This window comes from Tamandua tetradactyla, chromosome 3 (genome assembly GCF_023851605.1).
Source record: "Tamandua tetradactyla isolate mTamTet1 chromosome 3, mTamTet1.pri, whole genome shotgun sequence".
Lineage (NCBI taxonomy): Eukaryota > Metazoa > Chordata > Mammalia > Pilosa > Myrmecophagidae > Tamandua > Tamandua tetradactyla.
In genome coordinates, this window is record NC_135329.1 from 150,051,208 (window position 1) to 150,071,566 (window position 20,359).

The 20,359-nt window shown below is 39.6% G+C and overlaps 1 protein-coding gene across 1 annotated transcript in view; it reads right to left on the bottom strand.

The window, feature by feature from the left end:
• The window catches only part of PDE11A (phosphodiesterase 11A), a 480,527-nt gene that overhangs the window by 60,361 nt on the left and 399,807 nt on the right, over positions 1 to 20,359 (bottom strand). The window contains exons 16-17 of the mRNA XM_077151782.1: positions 19,232 to 19,322; positions 15,259 to 15,359 (exon numbers count right to left, since the gene is read on the bottom strand). Of these exons, the coding sequence (XP_077007897.1) occupies positions 15,259 to 15,359; positions 19,232 to 19,322 (192 nt within the window). The remainder of the gene's footprint in view (positions 1 to 15,258; positions 15,360 to 19,231; positions 19,323 to 20,359) is intronic.

The following is a 20,359-nucleotide window of genomic DNA, read 5'->3' on the forward strand; positions in this document are numbered from 1 at the left end:
CTATCAAAATAAATCATTTTTTAAAAAACGTTGAGACTTCAAGAAAAAGCCAGGATCATTTCTGAATGTATTTATGACAGAGGAGATTATAGAGTCATAAAACAGAAAACAATCTGGTACTGCATTTAGGATTCTATGCTGGGAATACCTTCGTGACTACTACTGAAAGTCAAAGGATGGAGGCAAGGACAAATAAAAGTGGGAAAAATTCCAGAATGTTCTTTTATCATTCAACATACAACTGAGCTTTGTGATGATCCAAGATAAGATAAACTCCCTGGTAATAAATTCAGGATAAATATTCTTTCCCAGGTTAGAAAATAACTGTTTCACCATTTCAATGTTTAAACACAGATTATGGAGTCGGAAAACAACTGGTTTAAATATTAGCTCAGTCACGTACTTGCTGTGCAATGCTGGGAAGTTATCTAAATGCTGAGACTCAACTTTTTCATTTCTAACATAGGGATCATATATATATATGATATATAGATATATATTTTTTTCATGAGCAGGCACTGGGAATTGAACCCGGGCCTCCAGCATGGCAGGTGAGAATTCTGCCACTGAGCCATCGTTGCCCACCGAGCAGTCATATTTTTTAACTCACAGGGTTATTGTGAGGATTAAATGAGATGACACACATAAGGCATTTAGCATAGTACACACTTTAAGTGTTAGATATACACATACACACACACACATGGATATCCATTGGACATGTACAGATATGAATGGTTAAAACAAGTAGGAAATATTTGCAAGTTGTGAGAACATGGGTGACTTATTCAATTTTTTTCTTTAATCTAGTTATATGACTTTGTTTTTATAATGAGAAAGGAAAAAAGAGGACATTACCATTCTGATTTCTTGAAGAATCATTTCCCAACCTTTCATTCTTTTGCCCTTCTTAATGGGAATGCATTTGAAGGACCTTGACATACTGTTTCACAAAGTGCATCCTATAAAATGCTAGTCCTAGGAGGTCCTCCCTGAAAAGGAATTCCTTAGCCAAGTAGGTTTGAGAAGTGTTGCCCACAGTCTACATCTCTTGGAGCTTTACTATCCACATGAGCCTTTTGGAGGCTCTGAGAAAAATCAAGGTAGACAAACCTGTTTAATTGTATTGAACGGAAGAATTCCATAGTACTGATGTTCTAATGGAAAACACCACCATAGCACATCATTTGTGGTGGAAATCAGACAGAGTAGGATCTTAGAAACTGAGTGCTGACCCTTTGTAGTTTGGAGGCCAAGGACACTATGCTGAAGGCAGTTGGCTCTCCTGTGTTTGATTTGAAGTGCCCATCACCAGTGGACTCACTCTACGGACTCCTTGTCATGGGTCAGCCTGAAAGGGGTAGGTCAGGAAGTCAAATGTGCACCTAGTTCCTTATTAGGGACACAAAGACAGATCTTGATCCATCCCTTAAGGAGGACACAGATCAAGGCCAAACCATAGTATGGGACAATCACCAAAACAAAGTTATCAGCAGGTGTAGTTACACAATTGTACTGAAGGACCCAGCAAACTTTGTGTGTGCAGAGGAGCTTATCTTTTCTTCTTATAACCTTAGCTTCTTCATTTGGCCCACTCTTTTGTGTGACCACAGTTATGCTTCTTTCATGTCACCACAACTGACTATGAACTGAAATAGAAAGGGAGGATGGTGGAGTGGTAGATAACACTAATGATTCTGGTACTGGGGTGAGGCAAGTGAGGCACTCACCTTGGGCACAAAAGTTGAGGTGCCAAAAATCCCTTAATCAAGATAATAATTTTATGCAATTAAAAAAAATACAGGGAAAAAAAAAAGTCCATGATGTAAAAATATAAAAATTTTAAATAAAGACAGGATCCAGTCCTGCACTCGCCTGCCTCACTTCACTTACTTGACTGTTAGTCTTGGTCCTGATGAGGCTAATATTTATTGGGTCCTTACCTTGTCCAGCAAGACTTCCTGGGTCCTGACACTTACTACCCATGTGACCTTGGGCAGGATACCTAACCTTGTGGACTTCAGGTTTTTTTTTTAATTGGTAGAAAGTTAATTAGTAATGGGACCTACTTTATAGGATTGGTGGATGCACTCAATAAATTATTTATTTAAAGACTTAGAGTGCATGACATATAGTAGGTGTACAGCAAGGATTAGCTATTGTCCTTAAGCTCAGAAGGGCTGGGTCACTGGCCCAAGGCTTCACAGTTGTTAAATGGCAGAGCTCATATGTAAACACCATCTGTTGGAGAAAAGAGCATGTGCTCTTAATCACTGCACCAGGCAGCTAAGATATGCCCAGGATGTTCCAGAGACCGGAGGAAGGCACTTAACTTAGCTTGGAGGGTCATGGAGATCCTAGAAAGCTTCCTTCAAGAGCTGACATTGTCATCATCCCTGCCATCATATGACTTGGGTGGGTATTTCAATTTTATTCTAAGAAATCACTAGAATGCAAACTCCATGAGGGCAGGGACTTGGCCTGTTTTGTTCATTGCTGCATCCCCCGTGCCTATAATAATGCCTGATGAGTGGAAGAGCTAAATAAATATTTGTTGAATTGATGAATGGAATTCATTTCTCACTGCATGTTTTTTTAATTTCAGGAAGCTATTCTTTTTTTTTTTTATATGGGCAGGCACCCGGAATCGAACCCGGGTCCTCGGGCATGGCAGGCAAGCACTCTTACCTGCTGAGCCACCATGGCCCACCCAAGCTATTCATTTTTAAAAAATAACTTTTCAACCACTGGTTTTACCTAGATTCTAATTGTCCTGGGGTCTTCACGGCTGCCATTCATATAGATGAGATAAGAAAACACCCTAAAGTCTATCTAAGAAAAGCCCTGTCTGATTCTTGCAGACATGATTCTAACTTGAACTAAGTGGACAATATGACACGTTGTAGGAAATAACATCATTCTCTCCACTAACTATTGTTATATCTGCTGATAGTATGTTCCATGACTGAGACATAACATTTTTGATGCAAAGTTCAGCCATATTACTTAGATGGCTAACTCAATACAGAAAACAGATTCCTTTATTTTCTCATGCAAATCTACAACATACTACTGGAGTAGCACCATAAGAATAAATTCCCCAAGGATGGGAATTCTAAGAGCTGGAGTTGTTGGTGTGAAAGTCTTAAATCAATGGAACTCTGAATCAATCAGGGGTTTATATCACATTAACAAAGTAGATTCCATTGCATCAGGATGAGAGGGAATATCCACTATGTCCAGGGGAAGGCTAGAGGAAGGATGAGAGGAAGCTTCATCAGGCATAGGAGAATGTAACATACTCTTATGATTTTTCTTCCACTTATAAAAGTGTGGCCATTTCTTGGTAAGTACTATTTAATCTGAGGTCCCAAGGTTTGGACATAACTTCAGATTAATAGGAGACTTCGTCACAGTATAGTTTAGTCAAGACGAACATGAGAAAGGTCTAGTCACTAGTGGAATTATATATATAGTACATTGGTCATATGCATAGCCAAATAGATTATTTAAAATTTAAAGCAAAGGGTATTTTAATTTTTTTTTAAAAGTTCCCTCCAAATATCTTTCTTAAAATACCAGGAGGTAGGGTTAATCATTTTCATAAGGCTGCAAAAAAGATTTTGAAGTGATGATATGCAAAGATCACTAAATAAATTTAGGTATAAAATTACACAAAAAAGCCATTATCAACAAAACAGAAAATGACAAGTGCTGGAGAGGATGTGGAGAAAGAGGCACACTTATCCACTGTTGGTGGGAATGTCAAATGGTGCAACCACTGTGGAAGGCAGTTTGGCGGTTCCTCAAAAAGCTGAATATAGAATTGCCATACGACCCAGCAATACCATTGCTGGGAATCTACTCAAAGGACTTAAGGGCAAAGACACAAACGGACATTTGCACACCAATGTTTATAGCAGCGTTATTTACAATTGCAAAGAGATGGAAACAGCCAAAATCTCCATCAACAGAAGAGTGGCTAAACAAACTGTGGTATATACATACGAGGGAATATTATGCAGCTTTAAGACAGGATAAACTTATGAAGCATGTAATAACATGGATGGACCTAGAGAACATTATGCTGAGTGAGTCTAGCCAAAAACTAAAGGACAAATACTGTATGGTCCCACTGATGTGAATGGACATTCGAGAATAAATTTGGAATATGTCATTGTCCAGCAGAAGGTAGAAACAGGGTAAGATGATGGGCAATTGGAGCTGAAGGGATACAGACTGTGCAACAGGACTAGATACAAAAACTCAAAAATGGACAGCACAATAATACCTAATTGTAAAGTAATCATGTTAAAACACTGAATGAAGCTGCATCTGAGCTATAGGTTTTTGTTTTGTTTTGTTTTGTTTTGTTTTTACTGTTATTACTTTTATTTTTTTCTCTATATTAACATTCTATATCTTTTTCGGTTGTGTTGCTAGTTCTTCTAAACCGATGCAAATGTACTAAGAAATGATGATCATGCATCTATGTGATGATGTTAAGAATTACTGATTGCATATGTAGAATGGTATGATTTCTAAATGTTGGGTTAATTTCATTTTTTCCGTTAATTAAAAAAAAAAAAAGAGAAGGGGTAATTGGAGCTGAAGGGATACAGACTGTGCAACAGGACTGGATATAAAAACTCAGAAATGGACAGCACAATACTACCTAATTGTAATGCAATTATGTTAAAACATTGAATGAAGCTGCATGTGAGGTATAGGTTTTTTTTTCTCTCTATTATCGTTTTAATTCTTATTCTGTTGTCTTTTTATTTCTTTTTCTAAATCGATGCAAATGTACTAAGAAATGATGAATATGCAACTATGTGATGATATTAAGAATTACTGATTGTACATGTAGAATGGAATGATTTCTAAATGTTTTGTTAATTTTTTTTAATTAATAAAAAAAAAGAAATAGAAAAAAAATTACACAAAAAAGTATACACTTGGAGAACCCATTTACCACCCAGGTGAGAAATAGAGCTCTATCTGTCCTGTTGAGGCCTCTGTGTATCTCAGTATTGTTGCTTCTGTCTTGGTATAAATCACTTCACATCTGTCCTTATAAGTTTACTAAGTAAAGTACGTTGAGCGTTGCTTTGCATACTTAAAAATTTTATATGAATAGTATCATCATAGTATTCTTTGTTAGTTTGCTTTTCTCACTCATTGTTATGCTTGTTAGATTCATACATATTTCTAGGTCATTTCTTTTCAGTGTGCATGGTTTCCCATTTATTATTATACCACAATATATTTACCCATTTCTTTATGATGGAAATTTAGAGTATTTCCAGTTTAGTTTTGTTAGAGACAATGATGCTGTGAAACCCTTGTTTCCTTGTGAGTTTATGTGTGAGTCCTCACTCTTTCTCTCTGTGTATATGTGTGTGTGTCTGTGAGTGTGTATGCATGTGTGTGTACGTATTTGTAAAATTGCTGGATCAGAGGATAATTTCTCTTCTGTCTCTGAGTTTTCAGTACAGTATCGACTGTTAGAATTGTATGGGAACGTTGAGAAAAAATCTGTATTTCTCTCATTTTATAGTTGAGGAAACTCAAGGTAAAGGAAGGTGATGTGATTTTCCCAGAGTCCCAGAGAAGTTATCGGTAGAACTGGGTAGATTCTAGGTCCCCAGCCTCCTGGTTCTGGCCTCTGAGCTAGCCTTTGTAAATGTGTATAGCATAAATCTGGGAGACCAGATAGACTTGCGCGTTGTGAGCGTAAGGTGAAGAGTGGCTGACAACCCTCATGAGATGTAGCAGCCTCCCAGGCTGCTGTTCCAAGTACGAAGTACTGAGCCAGACCCCAGAGAGCATTCTCTCCAGCATCAATGAGCCAAGCTTCAAAGAAGAGCCTTAGACATCCCAGGCCGGGCTGGTGATTCATGGTTACAGCTGGTGTATTTCTGAGCTCATTTTAGTGATAATAATAAAAAAAAACAGCGATCTGAGAGTCACTGTCCTTTTGAGAAATGATTTGCTAATACAGTTGTTCCTTTTAGCATCTATAAGGATATACAAGTCAATATGTGGCTTTAGGTATATGTGTATACAAAACTGACAGAATGTGCCTATATGAAACTATAAGAAAGAGGAGCATTTTAAAAATATGGGATTGCCAACATGGACATATGAAAATCCACAAAATTATACAATACCCCCTGGATCCAGACTTCTGTGTCATGAAAAACTATGTCATTAACTTCTCAAGCAAATCATTGGAAACCTTGGTTTTCAAGGACAATGGCAAGTACCTCGACTAGTGAAAAGGAACTTACTGGAAAATCTCATTTATAATCATATATGTTTTTATTAGGCTTTTATCCTACTCTCCTGACATATATTCTACTCAGAAAAATAGCAGTCTTTAAGAAGCATTATTTGAGCAGAACTGCTAAAATTACCCTAAAAAATAATTCTAAGGATTGGTTACCTGTCACTTATCATAACCCTGAAAATCTTTCTGGTTTGTAAGTTATCTGCAAGGCACCTTTTATTTGCAAAGTGAGAAATCACCATTCTTGTGTATAGTTTAATCAGGAGTTTTTGGGTGAATTTATTTTTCCATATATGTATATATGTACACATATTCTTTATTGGCCTATTTATCTGACTGCTCTGTTTCTACTCAATGTTCATGAAATCAGGCTTTATAGTCAATGTAGCAAATCATCATTGTGATGCTCTTGCAATTTCATCTGCAGAATTTTCTGGCAGGGGTGACAAGAAGTGTGTGTGTGCGGACAGGGTGGGGTGGGTTCAGGGGAGGAGGTTTGTTCTTTCAGTATCCGATAGGCAAACCCTGTCTCTGCAGTTGTTTGGTTTATTTGTTTGTTTGTCTGTTTCATTTTGTTTTTTGGGTGCATGGGCTGGGAATCAAACCCAGGTCTCTTGCATGCCGAGTGAGCATTCTCTACCACTGAACCGCCTGCGCATTCCACGCCCCCCGCGCCCTGCCGTCCCCTTCCTCACCCAGTTGTTTGTTAAGTGCAGATTCTGGAAAGATATCTGGGCTTTCGGTGTAAATGAACTAGAGATAGAATAGAAAATTAATATGCAGATGTTAACTCTAATAATAATGACTAAAGAAACAAAGTTATATATTTAATTTTGAATGTGAACTTTCTTGCTGCTTTAAATTAGTGCTTACAATACAAGGGACAGCTAAGAACCTGTCTGAAATGACCTCTCTGATGCTGTGCTGTTACTGACAGCATGAAGACAATCTGGCAAATTGTGAGAAAGGGAAAGACAAGAATTACTCTGAATGTTGAAAATGGCAGAAGATTAGATAATATGACTTCTCAACAATTAGGAAATCTAGTGAAACCATAATCACCAGGTAAAGAAGTTGATTACTTTGCTACATGGAGCTGCTCCAGTTGTTCTCTTCATTGAGAGCACAGCACACTGCAGTGCTGTGCTCAGAGCACACTGGGCTCTGAGCCCCAGAAGGTTAGAACCTTGTCTTATCTGCCCCAGCAACTAGTACAGTGCGTGGCACAAAGAAAGCATCCATAAGTGCTGGTTGGATGCATTTCTCATTTTTTAATCAGTTGAGATATGTGGATGGGGATGAGAATATGGGAAAATGCTTTGAAGTATGTCAAAAAGTAACAAAGTATTCCTTCCATCAACCTGCCACAGAGCCTGTGGTTCAAACAGGAGCATAGTTTCAGTGGGTTAACTCATCAGCCTCTGCTAAAAGATAGGAACAATTTGAGAGGGAGGAATGGGTTAAGCTCTATCAGTGACTAACGCCTTCCTGTGCATTCGTTTAACCTTTTCCTTCCCAATGTGGCAGCTAGTTGAGTACAGGCAACTGTGGCACTTGAAAACACTGAACGAAATGGGTACTTAAACGCTTTTTTGAGTAGTGAATGAATGAACATTCCTGTTTGCGTAACAATAGAAATCATTTACTGAGTTCCTACTGTATTTTTAATAAAATTGTTCTAGATAATCTAATTTTTAAAAGGAGGGTCAAACTATAACCCCTAACATTCTAAAATAAGCTAATATCTTTTGCTGTCATCATCAGATGCTTTTGAGAAATGCTACTTATTGTGTGCCTTGTCGAAAGACACTCAAGGCAAAGAAACCATTAAACTCTGAGTATTTTTCACAATCTTAAAGAATGTTGTAAATCACAAAGGGAAGTGGAAAATGTTCCATTTGAAGATTAATCTGATTAATTTAAAAAGCCAATCTAAAAAGCATTGAGCCCCCAAATTGATAGAAAAAAACCTGAACTATTGGATCATTCTCTCCTTAAATAATGCTCTGAGGCAATGTGGCATGGAGAGAAAAACACAGGCAACTCGATGACCTTGGACACATGACTTACCCTCTCCAAGCCCAAGAATCCTTGTCTATCAGGTAGGGATAACAATATTTGCCTTGTAGGTTGATAGGAGAAGTCAATATGAAAACAGCAAAAAAATCTTTTTTTTTTTGCATGGGCAGGCACCTGGAATCAAACCCAGGAACTCCGGCACGGCAGGCAAGAATTCTGCCACTGAACCACTGTCGCATCGCCCACAAAGCAAATATTTTAAGAACCTGTTATGTATCAGGCAGTGTGTCAGGTTTGGGGTTTCAAGAGTGAGTTACAGAAACAGGACTGGACACATAGCAAGCATCCTGTAAACCATGATAGTGTTAACATCATCACAATCTGTTGCAAATGGATGCTAAACTATTTGTGGGGCCATTCTTTAGTGCTACCCAATAGCAACAGCCTCTGTGACCATGCCCATATTAAAGTGAAAGAATTGCTACCCTCAGGTGTCCCCAGTTTAGCCCTGCTGTAAACAAGCAGCCTCTAATTGCAGTCTCAGCTTCACCGAGCAGGCTGTTCAGCAGCACCAGCCAGGGAGTCTCCACCCCCATCGGCACTCCCCGGTGTGGGGTCTGGAATTAGTTGAATTTCTAGAGGCCTGAACTCTAGTGGTCTGGGAGTGGCCTCAGGCATGTACATACTGAAGTTACTGCTGCCCCTAATGCCTCAGTTTCCCCTGAGTTTTCTTAAACTAACAGTTATATAACTGCAGGGAGAATGGTAGAATAGTTAAAAACACTTTGCAGCCCAACTTCTCGGTTGGAAACCCAGCTTTACCATTTAACATTGTGAGCAATTTTGCTGGATCTCTCCAAACCTCTGTTTCCTCACATGTATTACAAGGTTCTTAACTTAAAAGTATTTATTCTAATTTTTTAGAAGCGTATATAAAGCGCCTAAGCCAGCACTCAGAATATACTAATTGCTGTTTTTATTATTAATTGTGGACGTTGTCTAAATCATCTTTGCTGATTTAAATGTTGACAAATAGTACAGGGCATTTGTGACATCCTTTGAAGTTGTAACATTTGTCATTTTGGATCTCTCTTTCTCTCTGTCTGCACTGCACCCCCAGTTTCAAAGTTTAAATAAAGCAAAGTTCAAACACATCTAAGCAAGTAAATCTTTTATGGTGAATATCTTGTTACATTTTCTCATTGAGAAATTCCTTTCTTCATAGAGTTCTTTAGATAATCAAAGCTTTTCCACATAGATAATCCCTTGAGCAAACAACGTAGGAGATTGCTGTGGGTGATATGCCTGTCCCCATGTTGCTGACAGGGAAACTGAGGCAAAGAGAGATTAAATGAGTGGCTCTTGGAGAGTCACACGAGTGATTACTGAATAGGGTATTTCTATTTCCTGCTAGAGATGGTGAAGTTACTCTTTAATTATCAAAGTCTTATTCATTGCAGGGCTTATAGATAGGCACAGAAATCAATTCAGAAAATCACTCAGTAGTAACTGGAAAATGTTTTTAGGGAGTTGGAAAATCATTAATAATTAGCCCCCAGACCGATGTTGCAAAGCCTAGAAATTCACACTGGATCATTTACTTTTTTAATTTTGTGAATTCTGTTCTCATATGCCATTTTGTAGCATAGAATTCCAAGGACACTCAAAGCCATTACAAATTAAACTTATAAGTTCCTTTTGTGGTTGTTTTAAAGGGTTTCCACATTTCCTTAAAGCTACCCTTTCCCCCTTTTGGAGCATAACAGTAAACCTCGTCCCTAGGAATGAGTTATAAACTCCTCCGCACAAGGCCTGGGTGTACTCCATGCCCAACGTGGCAGGTTTTAGGGGGACCGTTCTCATTTCTAGGAGAGGGAAGCAGTGAACTTTCTTTTTTGGTTTATCTCAATTCTATCATGACTTGAGTACTCAGGGCAGAAGAACCAATGCTACTAGCAGACTTCTGGAAACTAGTTGTATGGAACTGCCTCTTGGCCCACGTTCAGCCATTGCTGCTACAAGCCCCCCCCCCCCCCCCCCAGCTTCTCTGTTTATCGCTTACTTTTTGCTCTGGAGCTTCTCTGATTCCACGTGTAGGAGAAGGATGACTGAGGAATCCTCAGCCTTTAGGCATGCACAACCTGGAAGTACATAGGAGTTACCCCGTGGGGCAACCCTTAGCAATGAAATATGGGGACTGATGGACAATTCCAAGGTGCAACACAGGACCTTCTGAGAAGATCCTGCAGGATCAAGCCTGGTTGCCTAGAGTGGTGACCAACTACGGAAAGCACCCTCACAGTGGCTTTCCTTCCTTCCTTGTTTTACTGTCCCAGCCCTCCATACCTTGTTCTTGATGTCACTTCCAAAACTAAACTGTCTGCATGCCCAGTAGTCTCTGTCACTGCTTTGGCAGAGGGCATGGAAAAATCAGGCTGGTTTTCATATTAAAACAATGAAGGTATATTCAGAAAGGTAAATCTTGCCATGTAATGCATCCCAGATCTAAATGAAAACTATTTCTTTATTCTTCCAGTAGTGAGGGAATACGGTGATTGTGGAAAGAGCCCTGAATGAGGACTTGTGGGTTCCAGTTTTGCCACTAGTTAGTGGCATTTGTGTGATCCAAGCCACACTAATTTTTGGAGCTCAGTGTCTGATCTGTAAAATGAAGGAGATGAATTAGATTACACAATTTCTGAGATCCCTTCTGGTTCCACAATTGTTCATTTGTGAAATAAAAAGCATCTGTGCGACAGTTTGTGGTAGCTGGTTTCCCCCTCATTAACCCTGGGGATTGTTTTGGCTAACATACAGCAGGCTGCACTGTAATGCAACTTTAGACAGACAAGTGAATCAGCCTCCTGAAGGTCTAGATTAGAGAATGAGCAGCTATTCAGAACCTCAAAAAACAATAACTGACAACAACAACAAAAAAATTAAGCCAGCTTCTTTGGAAACCAGCAAACATTAGCAGGGGCTGCAGCATTAAGATAAGAACAGGGTAATGAGAAAACGAGTTCCAACCAACTTCCTTGACTGCATTCCAGCAGTCACTCAGTAATTCGTCACAGCCCTAACAGACCTTGATAAATGGACTCCCAAGTGTTGAGATTTTTTTTTTTCCCCTTAAAAGTTACTTGGAAACTTGGCTTCTATTTTGAGAAAAATAACAAAATCCTGCAGTGTCAGACACAGGAGGTAAAAACATTAAAAGGATATAGGCTTTTCATGGATCCCAAATCAAGGAGCGTCAATCCAGAAAAAGATGGAAGATTATGATAGTTAAGCAAAACTTTAGAACCCCAAAACATGTAACATAAATAGGCCCTATAGCAAATGAGTTTGTAGATGTCAACATTTATAAAACAATTCAACAAAGAGTTGTTGGCTTTATAATCTAGTTTGAGTGTTAAAAACATACACATATAAATATTGAATGTATTTACACAACTTTGAAAAACATTGTTAATAAAAATAGCTTCCATGCACACTGGTTCTTTATTTCAGACACTGTATTAAGCACTTTATATAAACTACTGCTGATCTTCACCATAATGCTGCAACTTAGTATTGTTATCTCCATTTTACACACTAGGAAGAGAGGCTCAGAGGAGTAAATAATTTGTCTAATGACACAGAGCTAGTTAGTGGCAGAGCTAGGATTTTGATTTTAAAAATTAATTAAAATTTATATTTATGAAAGTAACACATGCACATAGTTACCAAATCCCATTGTCCTAAAAGGCATATAATTAAATATAGCAGTGCTTTCCATCATGCTGCCTTTTCTTCATTGTCTGTATTTCCCAATGCTTTCATTGGATTTTTCATTTTGGCCTTAATTTCTAAGGGCTCATTCTCCTTCTATGGTAGTTCTTATTATTCTTTTTAAAAGCATTCTGCTCCTATTTCATGGATGTGATATCTTAGCTCTTTGAGGGTATGATTAATGTTTATTTTCTTTTCCCCCCTGCTTCTTCCAAATTCTGTTCTCATCTCCCACACATTTGTTTTGGCCTCTGCTTTCATATTGGAGGCTTTCATAAAATATTCTGTGATTCTTCCTTGTCTATGTTAATGGTAAGTCATTAAAAAGCTGGGTGTGGGTGGGGTAGGGTGAAATTGCTAGATAAAATATAGGAGGCTTTTACATTCAGATAAACAACAAATACTTTTTAGTATAGTGTAAGCAAATATTGTACAAGACATTCTTGTACCAAAAAATATTCATTGTTTATATGGATTTCACATTTAACGGGGTCTCATATGTTCTGCTTGCTAAATCTGACAACCTTGGGTATGGGACTTGTAGACTCCTAGCTTCTGGGTGACTGGAACCCGGGCGATGGGTTTCCAGTCCAGAGACACGTTCTATTTCACTTAATCCTCTCTTCAGAGCTCATTAGCTCATTCTTGCTCTATAGACTCCTCAGCTCAGAGCCCTGTATTTCATTTCTCCTGAGAATAAACCTCTGGCCTTCTCAAGCACTAGAGGAAAGGACATTACCTGGTTATGCTGCTGGAGAGCTTCGTGGACTCTGCCTGCTCTGTAAACTGATATTTTAGTATCTCCTTGTCTTCAGCTCTGAGTGTCACCTTCACTTTTCATGGAACCTTTTGTCTCTAAATCTCAAGCAAGCTTCTGCGGGGCAAACTGGCTTGCTTCTCGGAGTTGTTCTCCTTAGGTCCATGCTTTGCTTTTCACTTCTACTCTGGTAGGTCAGTTACCATTTGTCAGTCTGACTTCCATTTTCCATTTCCTGTTAGTTGCTGTGTGCCCTCTCTCTTTCTCTTTATAGATTTAGGCTTTTATTTCTTTTAAGTTTACTTAATATCATTTTTAATAGAGTTTCAGGAAAGAAAGGATATAAACACTTGGGCTCAATCCACTAGGTTTAACCAGTAGGCCAGGAGGAAACTTTAATCCAGACCAATATGACTCCAAAGACTTGACTCCTTCCATTATTCCATGTAATAACCCATTCATCAGAATCCAGCAACAAATACCTGTGACAAAGACTGCCATTTGCCTACCCCCAACCCCACCTCCTCTTTTCATCCTTAGTTAAAGAGTCCCTGAGTTTTAGCTGGGCACCTGACCATGCAGAGTAAGACTTCTTTTCCCAACCTTTCTTGAAGCCAGGTATGGCCAAGTGACTGACTCTGATAATGAAATGCATGGGTAGTATTATATGGCAGCTTCCAGAAAATCGTCTTAAAAGATAACTTGCATCACACTTTGAGCCACCTTTTTTTGTCCCTTCTTTCTTCCTGCTGGCTGGAATATGGGCAATATGGGAGCAGCTTGAGTAGCTATGTTGGACTAACAGGTGGAAACCATGTGCTGAAGGTAGAAACAACAAGAGAGAAGGAGCCTGGGACACTGATGACTTAGTGAAGCCACTCTACCAGCCCCGGATTGCTTATCTCCATACTTCTTTCATGTGATAGAACAGTATGGCACTGTTACTTTGGGTTTTCTTTCCTTTGTTTCAGAACAGAATTCAAAGTAATATGGTTACAAAATGCAGCAAAGCTTCACAAGTGGAAACAAGAGGTTTCCTAGAAAAGGTGGGAAAGAGCCGAACCTTATAGGATCGTTAGTTCAGCCTGAAGGGGAAGTGAAGGGACAGGAATCCATGCAGGAACAATGATATAATTGGAGGCATATGCCCAAGACTGCAGAGAGTGTTTTCAGAGGGTAATGTGGACCAGGTGGGTTGAAGTAGAAAATCATGTAGGGGAGAAGCGGAAGATAAGAATGAAGAAAAAAGGTGGGGGCAGATTATACAAGGTCTTGTAGACCAAACCAGTTTACAGCTTGCTGTGAAAACAATGGCGCCATTCAAAATTTTTGAAATGGAAGTTGGAGATCAAGGTCTAGAATTTGAAAACCTTCTATATAGAGTTGGAAGGTGAAACTGAATTAAAGGAATTTAAATGAGAAAGAAGAACACAGGTTCATGGACTCATATCTAGGAGCAAGAAGAAAAGAATGTGCAAAGAATCCAAAGTAGAGAGGAAGGCGGCTGGATGTTTTAGAAGCAAAGAGTGTAGAAACTGGCAATGAAAGTTAGTAAACCTTCAGATACGTTGAAGACGCTGTATCAGAAATGAGTAAAGGACACTGAATTTGGGGGCAAATAAGTCTCTGGTGACCTTTGAGAGCACACTTTTGGAGGAATATGAAGGTTGCAGCTACTCTTCAATGTGCAAATGGGTGTTAGGAAAATTGAGGTACTAATATGCTCTATTTATTAAAAGAGGTAGGCAGTAAAAGAAAGGTAAACTAAAAAGCAGGTGATCTCCACGGGGTCAAATGAAATAATTTTTTTCAGAGAGGGGAATTGTTTGCTTTTTAAGATAGGCAAGAACTATATATCAGTGGAGGAAAAAATTGCCAGGCTGTCAAAGCAGGGATACTAGATGGAACAGGTTCCAGAGGGAATGGGAGGGATAGGATTTCCAGCTCAGATGGAGGCCTGAACTTTGGAAAAACAATAGCCAGCTCATCTGAGAAAGAGAGATAGAGGATAGGAAGGAATGAAGGCTTGGATTTCTAATCAGTCATCTAGCAACAAATATTTTTCATCATCATCATCTTTAAGGCCACTATAGCTCTGACCAGAAATAATAATGTAGAATATAAATCTTAGCCAGTCACTAGTCAGAGTCAAGATTCCCAAACAAGGCTCATAAAATAGATGAAAGCTATGAATCTGGTGATTATAGCCCTGACTCCTTTGGCTTATAGGAATCACCTTAAAGTATGAATAAAGTCCATTTAGATGAGGGAAACAAGAACAACAACAAAAAAGTTTAGCTCATTTGCACACTGACATCAGTGCTACAGTAAAGGCAAACCCCAATATGGGCCTGAAAATTAATGACAGGATAGAACTTCAGATATCCATTTGTCAAATAGTTGAAATGCCAATACCTACTCAAAGTACAGCGTGAGATCTGTTGCCAATATTGACTGCTTCAAAAGCTGCATAAGGTCACTATATTCCTTGGAGGACAAATTAGCAAAGATGTTGTGACCCTGTAATGAAAAAGTGAAAAGTCACAAAAGACAACAATCGATTATATATTTTTCCTGCATTAAAAAACATTTTTTTTTGCAAAAAGCATAATGGCATTTTGATAGAAATCCAAACCGATACCCTGGCAAATCTAGCAAAGGGAGAAGTGCAATCATTTTTGAGGAGTTCTACCAAGTGGCACTTTATTCAGCATTTAATCTTTTTTTTTTCTCTCCAAACCCATTTTATTTGCAAAATCCATACAGGTTAATACTTAAAGGGTCAAAAGTCTTAGCTCCTGGGGGACACTGCAGAGGCAGGACAAGGAAAACCATGCAGGTCCCTCCCAGAGGCTGAACCCAGCTCAAGGGCAGAAGGAGGAAGTATGTGGGGGGTTTGGTGGGGGCTGGACATGGGAGGTTGGGATTGGGCATGGAGGGGGGTGGGGTGAGTAGGCATTAGGTGGGTGCAGGTGGGAGATGGGGGCAATGGGGCGGGTCACAAGGGGGAGCACATGCAGCTCTGGGAGCCTCAGGGTTGCCCCCAAGGGTGTTTGTAAACTTCCTCAGAGGTAACGTAACAGATTTCCTTTAGTTCAGTGTCCTGTGGCTCCGTCTTTGGTGCAGGAGAGAGGGTGAACCCCCTAAGTGGCCGTATGGGGTCCGTGGCCCCATCTGCCCGGGACCCTGGCATGCCAGGCCCCTGAGGTGGTAGGGCCAGGGTCCCTCTAACCATGGAGGGGCTCTCAGTATTCAGTCTTGAAGGGTAAATTCTGAAAATGTTTGCACTTATATTACCCTAGATATGTTTGTGCCAGCGACTCCTTCTGACTGCCTTAAGGAATTACTTACCTTAAGGAATTACTGAGTGGAAAAAAGAGGAAGAGTATTTGGGAATCCTTCTGATCCTAAAACAAACACTGGCTTCACTAGTAAAAATGTAAGCTGGAATTTTGGAAATCCTTGCAATGGGAACAAATGACTTCAAGAAAGAGAAAAAACAACCCATTTGACCAATGGTTCTCAATTGGGAGTGATTTTGCCCCTCAAGGGATATTTGGCAATGTGACACATAGTATGTCTCCGGGTGGGGCTGGGGCCTACTGGCATCTAAGGGCTAGAGGCCAGCGATGTGGCCAGACATACTGCAATGCACAGGATGGGCCCTGAAGCAAATAATTTTCTGGTCCAAAATGTCAATAGTGCGAAAGTTGAGAAGCTCTCATTAAAATGTCAAGGTGTGCCTGAATGATCCGTGTAGTAGGTACTGAATGGCTAGGATAGAGAAGCATCATTCTTGGCACAGTATGGCTCAAAAGATGAATTTTACCTATGAAAACTCGCAAACACACATATATCTCCATATCAAAGCACTCTTCCATTCATCATAATTCACTATAGCTGCACTTGGCAGCTCCATTATTTGGTTTTAGTAATGTGAAAAATCCTTCTGTAAAGTGACCAACATTTCACTTAATTTGCTTTGGAAGTCAGGACTTTTCATTTATTGAGTTTTCTCAGTGTGAAATATGAACTCCTTGTGGCCTGGGAACTGGACCGGTTTAAACGTAGCATTGAGAGCTGGAAGATGGTGGAGAGGGAGGTGTGGGGAATGACTGCTTGAGAGTGAACTCTTCTCTAATGAGAGGTAAATTAATTCTTTCAGGGATGCAGAATATCAATTAGTAAATTACCTCTTACCAAGCACCAAGTGATAATCTGCTCCTTGAGTTAATTTATCTCACTGGGTGAACCTGTCTCTCCTTAAGAAGCAAAGTATATTGGTTCCACTTGGGACTGGGCCCAATATTAATAATAATTTTCAAATGAATGCTTCCAGACCCTTAATTCAGCCATCAGGAAGAAGACAACTAACTAAAGGAATACCGCACCATCATTCTGGCCTGGTTAGGTTGCCTGAGCCTTGCTACATGAATCAAACATGGGCACACTGTTCTGGGTCCTAGGAAGAAATAGGGGGAAACTATGGGAAAATAGTCCCTGCATCTGACCACATGCCAGCATCTCCCAGAGGAAGAAATAGAGCCATTAGGAGCAAGTTACAGTAACAACTAATGTGGACTAATCGTGGAGAAAGCTAGTCTGAATTTGAGTTATTTTGTGGAGTGCATTTTACTACTTTTAAAGGGCATATAGTAACTAGCACAGTTTACAACTAACAGAGTGACAAAGATAGCCAGCTTCAATTAAAAAAAATTAGTGTATGGCTTATATGCAAATGGTCCCTGAAAGAAATTTATGTCTCCCTGAAATACTCTTTCTACTTTTTGTTTAGAGCAGCAGTGCATGTGGTATGGATGGAAAGAGAACCAAATGTGGAGGCAGAGGGATCTGGGCAATCGGCCGGCTGTGTGAACTTCATCAAGTCATTTAACCTCTCTGTGCCTAGGTCTTATTTGGAAAAGGGAGTGATGACAGTGGCAGTCCTGCCTTTCTGATGGGCAGAACAGGAGGGGATGTGGGTGAAGCACAAGGGCAGCGCCTGGCACACACAGGTGCTCAGTGGATGGCTCCATTATTATTATTCTTTGTTCTTCAGAGAACCCCACAGTAAAGGACAGTCAATGCCTTTTGTTTGTCTGAACATACATTTTTGGTTTGCATTAATGAAGTTTTTACTCCACAAGGTCCCTGAGGAAACAAATTACCTTCAAAGGAAACCTTAACATCTTGATAATAATCCTTACTATACAAAGGTGGGATTTCTGAGGTTGAAGATATAAACCCATCACATTTACCAGTATAGAAAGGCTGGTGTGAACTGTAGTTGTTCCTATCCCTACTTCTCTCTTCCACAGCACTCAGCCAAAACAAGACTTTGGTAGGAAAACTCCAGAGTCAGAGATACCAGCTTGCTGATTTCTGTCAGGGTTACTGAGAGCCTAAACCTCCATGTTTCATTTCTACCTGAAAATAAATCACCGGCAATGGGTTTACCCTTCTCCAGCCTGAATTCAAGTCTCCGGAGTGTCGGAGACTTCCACGATATTGTAAAAGACATGCTTTCTCAAGATAGGCTGGGAAAAAACCCTCCATGTTTAATGATGCTATTCCAGTGAAGCTGGGCCTTAATGATGATGATAATAATAATTAATGGCACAGCCAGAGCACTGACAAATAATGGGGAACAGATGATCCCTTCTTGGCCTCAAAAAAAAAAAAAAAAAGAAGTCTGTACACCTGCAGAAAATTAAATAGATCCTTTCCTGGCAATTTTAAACTTAAAAGCCTCTGCCAGAATCAGTTGGTGGCTTCTGTTTTTCTCCATGGAGAGCTAAGAGTATAAAATTCCAACTCCTGCACTGCTGCATAAAGAAAAATAAGGCATATGGTATTAGCTCCCGGTCTTAAGTTTGTAGTTCTTACTTTCACAGTGATCCCATAAGCAATTTTAAGTGTATTATCATTTACAGGTTTCTCAATTGTGTTAATTGAGAAAGTACATCTTTCTCACCCTGTTTCTGCTTCTATCATCTTTAAAATGGCTTTAGGTTTCACAAAATGAGGAAGCTGGGCCACTAACCAAGTTGAAGTCATGCCCTTAAGCGGTCCCTGTACCCCTTATGGAAGATAAGAGATGCTTTGGTGACAAGCTATGGGTAGTCTATTCTATTAATTGAATTGGAGAAGTCTCCTAAACAGTGATGAAGCCCAAATGACAAGCTCAGGAAGAATTTGGACAAGGTCCTTTACCAGGCAGCTGAAAGAATTAAAAAAAAAAAAAGCCACCAAGATAAGGCCCAATAGTTCGGCTTGAAAAAGTTGTCCCACTTCTCTGTGTCTATCCACGGCACTAAAAAGAAAAGAGAGGTAGGAAACAAATAGTTTATCGGTTTTCTGTCAAGGGGAGAAGCAGAACTTTTGGCCAGTACCTCACTTTGAAGGATCATCACGGCATGGTTAAAGTGGTGATGCTCTAAGGTAGCAGAGGTTCCATAGAGTTGGGCCAGGGCAGAGCCGCTCCTGTAGAAGGACAGAAGGGTGAGTTACGGGGGCCCTTCACCTATCAACTGCTCCCCCACATCAGCGGTTAAGATCAAACTCCTTTTCCTGCTTTTGGCAAAGGACCATGGGCAGACACATTATAAGGCAACTGCTTGTGCAAGTTTGCTCATCCATTTAAGTAAATCTTTTGGGAACCTTCTGTGTTAGGCTAGATGCTGAAGATGATGATACAATGATGAGTAAGTCACAGTCCATACCTCTAAGAAATTCACAGATTAGTAAGGAAGATATGTGATCATAAGGAAAGAGAATGCATATAACACACAATACAAATATTAATAAACTTGTAGAAAGTGTTTCAAGTCTAGTGACAGTGCTGGGGATATTCTGAGGAAAAAGGAAATTAATTTCTGGTCTTGGGGATGAGAGTAGATTTCATGAAGAAGGTAGCTCTTCCAAAGATGGGATTGTAGACAGGGGCAAAAAATGATAGGAAATGAGAGGATGCCTTCCCAGAATGACAGCTGTGTTGTTTGGCCGAAGCAATGGATATATGATGGTAAACTGTTTCTGACATGGCCAGAAAGGCTTTTGCTTTCAGGGGCAAAGTCTTTGGATGCTATTCAGTTTGTAATGGGAGCATGAAGGTTTTGAATGCAAAAGGGGTTTTATGATCTGAACTGTGCACCAAGAACTGCAGAGCAGCTGAGGAAGACGTAAAAACAACATGGACTTGCTATGAGGCAGTGACAGCAGTCAGAATACATTGATTACCGTGGTCTCAGGAGAAAAGCAGGGCCTGAGCTAAGGGGGTGGCAAAGGAAATGGAAAGGAAGGTAATGCAATCAACAGAGCTTGACTTTTGACTATATGTAATTTTCAAAGGAATAGGAAAAGTTCGAGTAACCCTAAGACAAGATTTCCCAATGTTTCTTGATGATATATTAATGAGCTATGTTAAAAAGAGGATTATAATCTAAGCTATAAAGTATACACAACTTTTCAGAATCTTTAATATAAATTTATATGCATTAGGAGTATGACAGAGTAACCAG